This window comes from Schistocerca piceifrons, chromosome 2 (assembly GCF_021461385.2).
Source record: "Schistocerca piceifrons isolate TAMUIC-IGC-003096 chromosome 2, iqSchPice1.1, whole genome shotgun sequence".
NCBI classification, from domain to species: domain Eukaryota; kingdom Metazoa; phylum Arthropoda; class Insecta; order Orthoptera; family Acrididae; genus Schistocerca; species Schistocerca piceifrons.
Genome location: NC_060139.1, coordinates 794,293,204 through 794,299,447, shown reverse-complemented (window position 1 = coordinate 794,299,447; position 6,244 = coordinate 794,293,204). Strand labels below are relative to the sequence as shown.

At 45.3% G+C, this 6,244-nt stretch overlaps 1 protein-coding gene across 1 annotated transcript in view; it reads left to right on the top strand.

Annotated features, from left to right (window-relative positions):
* The first annotated feature begins 5,675 nt into the window (after positions 1–5,675).
* The window catches only part of LOC124775859, a 187,496-nt gene continuing 186,927 nt past the window's right edge, over positions 5,676–6,244 (top strand). Inside the window, exons 1-2 of the mRNA XM_047250693.1 lie at positions 5,676–5,857; positions 5,953–6,131. Coding sequence (XP_047106649.1) covers positions 5,676–5,857; positions 5,953–6,131 — 361 coding nt within the window. The remainder of the gene's footprint in view (positions 5,858–5,952; positions 6,132–6,244) is intronic.

Sequence of the window (6,244 nt, the reverse complement as noted above, 5' to 3'; positions counted from 1 at the left end):
ATGGCAAGCCGTTCCACAGGACTACATCCAGCATCTCTACGATCGTCTCCATGGGAGAATAGCAGCCTGCATTGCTGCGAAAGGTGGATATACACTGTACTAGTGCCGACATTGTGCATGCTCTGTTGCCTGTGTCTATGTGCCTGTGGTTCTGTCAGTGTGATCATGTGATGTATCTGACCCCAGGAATGTGTCAATAAAGTTTCCCCTTCCTGGGACAATGAATTCACGGTGTTCTTATTTGAATTTCCAGGAGTGTATTAATGACTTAAGTTTATTTATTTGGGGCTAAAATTAAAACTTTATGGTCACCTCTCGTAATTTTTCATTTCTGTGTTCCACAATAACCACATGTCCCGAGTATCCTTACAGGTATTTCAAACAATTTTGTGTTTGAGTACCGATGCAAACTCTTACAAAGTTCCTCTTTTCTTTATCGTTCTCTGTGATCTCTTTCCATTCTTTGGACTATGCACAAGTGAAGGAACGTGTCCAAAATCCCAAGTTGTGCCTCCAGCGGCACCGATTCTTGGAGTCGGCCTTCCAGCTAAGGCGCGCCACTTCCTTGCGTATTATCCGATGGTGCCGGCTGCGCTCCCCTTTGGAGTTCGCAAATGCCGCAGTATCTGCCTCCATATTGTGGCAAACATTGCCGGCCACAGACGGCTACGTAGCTGTTACTCGGAGCAGTTTGATACCCAGTTCAGAGAGGCGAGATGCACTGAGTTGTAGTGCTTTGACAGGGTCTGCCGCAGGGACACTCTTTCACAGCTGTGGGTTGCCACTAATTATGTCAACAGAATAATCTAGCTTATCGATTAGCGGTGCCTCACGCCATACAAAATAGTGGCTCACTTCATGAAAATTATGAAATGAACATTTCAGTCATTGAGAGGTCTTCCTCAGCCAGATACTGATCAATATGTAGGATATTTCAATACACTCTCCCTCTGATTTTATTTTACTATTTGGGACTTGGTAGCAGGACATACACAGATATAAGACAATAATAAACAAGAAGGCTCATGTGAAACACATTTAAGGGGACATGAAGGACGTAGGATCACATTAACATGCCTCCAGAATTAAGATATGTAGCATATGAATAACGTGTGGAGCTACAGGGCCCAGTCACTTTAACGTGGCCACTGTCTACGTTCGATGTAGACGCGGAATAACCACTCATAGACGGAAAGTGCCAGAAGTAGTTGTGGAGGATATATAAATTGTATCTGGGGGATGTGATAAACAGTACAATCGTTGTAATGGAGCATAACATGAGCGTTGGCTTTCGGGCCAAGGGGGAAGAATTTCCGAAACGGCTAACGTCGTAAAGTGTTCGCTTGGCGCCATCAGTAAAGTATACATTCATGGCAAAACGGCGCTATCCAAAACCGACGGCGTGGAAACTACGCTGTGCGGAATGACAATGATGAACGACGGCTGCAGATATGTGTACGGGCGAACAGACGAGCAACTTTTGCGTAACTAACCACCCAGATGAACCGAGGGGCTACCGACAGTGTCACCTAAACGACCGTTCAGCGGTCATTGGTGTGTATGGGCCTCCGCAACAGGCGCCTGGTTCTTGCATCCATGCTGACTACTATTCGTCGGTGACGAAGGGATGGAACTAGCGCGCCAATACCGCAAGTGGATGCCAACTGAGTAGGACAGGTGGCCGTTTCACATAACTCACGTTTTATGCTCGACTGGAGTGAAATGTCTGAAAGTAAATATTCTGCAAGGGTCCAGACGGGAGGAGGAAATATTTGAGTGTGGATAACGTTTTTGTGGCATTTCCTGGTCTCGGCATCTGGAAGGTGCAGTGGATCAACACAAGTATGCACCTATTCTTGGGGACGATGCTCAATCCTAAATCCAGTTTGTTTTTCCTCGACACGGTGGCTTCTACCAGTATACGTGCTGGGTTAGATGAGTACCAGGATGAGTTTACCGTACTACCCCGGCCACCAGACTTCCCGGATTTAAGCCCAACTGAGAATCTGTGAGACCACTGCGATCGGATTGTTAGCGCCATGGATCCCGAACCGAGAGACTTAGCCCAGCTGGCCTCGGGCCTGGAATCAGTATGGCCCCACATCACTGTCGGTACCTTCCAGAATCTCATTGACTCTCTTCCTGCACGTCAGGCAGTGATTCGCGCTGCAGACGTAGTTATTCAGGCTTTTGACAGGTTATCGCATTAATTGGACAGTGTAGTTGTTGGCTAAACATCAACGTCCACTTCATAACGTGAGGTGTGGCTTCTGTAATGTCTTCAGTTGATACACCGTATTTTCCTGTAGGGGACACGTTTATGATATTTTTCTAGAGTCTGCTCAGGTGCTCCACAGTCACAACTTTGGCTGCTCACAAGCCCTCATCTATAATGTACGATCTTACATCTTCTGTGGCCCGTTTGGGTACGGTTGAGCTATTGTTTAGTCTCTTCTTTTTTTTCGGGAAGTTGAACCGCTGAAATACTTCTTTGGGATCAGTTTTGATACGATTACTATTAACTGATCCCCAGAGAGAGAGAGAGAGAGAGAGAGAGAGAGAGAAACTGTAAAAGAGACACATAAAGAAGAGACGGTAAGATATGTTTGCTAATTTTGTACTTTTAAAGCCTACAAATTGGAACGAAAATGTAAAATGCACACTACACTGTCAGACTGTTTTGTAGATGTTTTTACCTTTTATTGTGCGGCATATCATACATACAGAAATGTTTCATGATAATGTCTTTTAATCCTTGGTTTCAGTATTTATTTTAGTTTATTTTATGATGGAGGAATCACTTGGACGGTGTTTTGGTATACTAGGCTATGACAGATGTACACGCCACGTGACAGTACGTGACAGTACAAAATTTTTTGGCCTATGACATATGCATATGTCATGCGACTATACAACATGTTTATCCCAACCAAGACCATTGTATTCCACATTAATTGACTAACTGCATTTTGCGGCGCCAGGATTCTCATGATATTTTGCTGTTAATTGTGCAGCTTCTGATGGTAACGTTTGTAATGTCACACTTTTGTACTTTTTATTGCTGTTGCCTCTTTTTCTTGTTCCAACTATACCTGAAGATGATCTGCAGCGCAGATTGAAACCGGTAGTTTGTAATAAAAGGAGAGATAGAGATGGAGTTTGTTTCTTTATTTAACAAAGAAAAATTGCTCTTGAACAGTCAGTCACCCACAGAGTGAGTAAGCAAGCTAGAGCCTAATTGGAAATGAGGGAATGGACAATGCTGGAAGGATAGCAGTGACGAAATGGGCTCAGCGACGATCAGAGAGAATGAGCTGCTGCTTTTCTGACGAGCCGCTGGTAGCTTTCTTGTTACATCACCCAAATTTGTCCTTTGCGCCGTTCTCCTACACCTAGCTGTCGTTACCAGCTCAAGCGGAGGTGTCCCGAAGGAGCCACCGCCACTGTTACTTTACACGAGGCGAAGGCAAGCACATATTAAAACTGGCAAGTCGCGGCCACACAGTGCAAAAGCAGCGGACAGGCTGTGCGCACGGCGACAGATTGTCACCAAACGATATCCCTTCGCTTAAAGGCCCTTGTACTCGCACCGTTTTTACTCACATAATAACTGTTAACTTAAGTAAACATGCAACCAGTGCAACGCTTGATGTAAGCAGAAGTAGGGAACAACGTAGTGAAGTGACTAGTTGTTCAGTCAATTTACAGACCTTTTTTCTTCTTTTCCGTGTTTATCTGCTCTAGCAGAGGTACGCCTTGTCAGGATTTGGCAATATTTAATTTTATGTTCAGATGACGATCTGGATGACAGAGTCATGATGGTAACCTACGGAAAGGAACTCGGATGCTCCATATCTCTGCGAATCGTGTAAACCTTGTTGCATTACACTATTCTCTGAGCAGCATCGGTCCAGAATTTGCTTCAAAGAGCGTTGGACACAGTCTAAAGACCAAAGTCAGGCTGACCGGTGCACCAGTCACGGACGTCACTCCACCGTGACCACTAAATGCAGATCTGGCCCACCTCCCTGCCATCCAAGATACGGCACTGCGCGTTATGCTTTAGAAGAAGGTTTGTTTTGTCAATTTACAGTAATAGTGTTTAACTAACCGATTAAAATTTGAGCCATTTTTGGTCAAATATTCGAGCAGAGAAAGAAAAAGACTCCATAGAAATTACAGAATTGACATTTGTCCCAATTTTCGTGGCTAAAGTGAGTATCAAATTGACCAGCATGAAGGCTCGTTTTGTGGAGAAAGATTCAACTACTTGAAAGTAATTACGCTGCTTAATTATGATTTGAGGAGAATTTTTACCGAATTTTCAAGCCAAAAGAAGAGTGCGACAGACGAGGTATTAAGTTGACCAGCGTGAGGGCTAGTTTTGCAAAAAAAGACGTTTAATTGCTTGAAGGTAACCAGGGTGATTAAGAGAAAATTGAAGTATTTCACTTATAGTTGTTGGTAGCTATGTAAATGAGGTATCGAAGAATATCATATCACAACATAGAAACCTTTTAATCAATGTACCCTTAATAACAATAGAAAACCGATTGATAGTTGATACATTATGTTTCATGCTTTCTGAACAAAACTTGGAAAAAAATTAAAAAAGACAAAGTTTTGTGAAATGATTTGTCTAAAAGTAAGAAATAAAATACTTTAGAGAAAAATTTGACGGATTTTTAACGATGCCCGAGATCCTGTACACCACATGGCGTATCGACTGAGAATTTCAATTTCAGTGTTGAAAACTTGAGAATATTTGTCTCATGGAATTTCACTCAGTGTCCCCGTTACCTCATTAACGCATGAGCGTCTCATGATCCCGAGCATCGTTCAAAGGTCATCACGTATTTCTTACTCATATACAAACATTTTCACAAACAAACTTTATTTCAGATGCTTCACACAAGGGGATTCAACATACATCACCTACTTCAATCATTAAGTTACATACGCGCAAATTTTCTAATTGTCTTTCATACTAAGTAACTTGATAACATGGAAACGGCACAATGAATCGAATATTTTTCTTGAGAACTATTTCTCAGCACAACCTGCCCTGCAACGCCCTTACAAGGTCCCAGACGTTTTCCTACCATCCTGTACATTTTCAAGGAGAAACCCACCTGGATAGTCGTGCTTATTAAAACGCCGTTTCCGCGACGGGGAACGGCGCCAGTCTGGATCGAATCCGTCCGGCAGATTAACGACGAAGGTTGGTATACTGGCCAGCCTGGACTTGTGTTTTAGGCGGTTTTCCACGTCCGACTAGGTTAATACTGGGAAGGTACCCAAGTTCCGCCTCATTTATACGATACGCGAACAGTTCGAAAAACTTTCACTCACTTTCTCATGAATCACACTACACGCAGGCAGTTGAGGTAGACATGTATCCTACTAGGGGGTAACAGGGTGAGACACTAACCTGCCACAACCGCTAGTAACATGTCGACCCTGCGCCGATGACAAGGGAAAAAATGACAAGGAATAGAAGATGAAGAAGATGTAGTTCCAAACAGAGGAAAGCAGGTGAATGATTTTGGACGTGTTTTGGAAAGAAATGTTTGAGCGTCTTATGTTAGCACAGTTTTTAAAAATTTTGCTTAATGTCTCTGGCCGTGAAAGACTGCTGTCACTTCCGGGTTAAAGAGTCGTAGAAAGGCCAGAGGATGAGAACAGGAAAAGAGAGTGAACGTGTCACGTGCTTCCCACGTGTCTGCGATGCCACTCTGCGTGGTGCGGGGGCCGATCCAACGCGTGCGCGCAGCCTCGAGTGCAGCTCCCTTCCCGTCTCCAGGCGCTGCACCAAGGAAACGGCCCGAGAGCCGGAGCCGGCTGTGTGGAACGAAAGGTCAGGATCAATAGCGCCGGCCAGCTGAGCTGGCTCTGGCGCTGGCCACGGACCTCGCCTCCACAACACCCCGCGCCGCGCAATCGATGCGCCAGAGACCGCGAACTGGGTCAGCGACGCGAGCGCTGCCGGCAGCGCACGGCAGCCGCTGCAACCGCGGTCGCCGCGGAGGCTCTGCGGCAAGGCGCGCGGCAGTTGTCAGCGGGCCGCCGACAGCTGACGGCGCACAGCAGCTCCGCTCCCCGGCCGCTCAGCGCTCGCTCCGCACGCGCAGGTGAGTACGCGAAAGCCAACAGCTCCTCACGTAGCTGACAACTCTTAATACCTCTCTCTTTGCTTTTTGCTCTTACTCTCCAATGTATGTCTTACCAGTTCTTGCACTATACA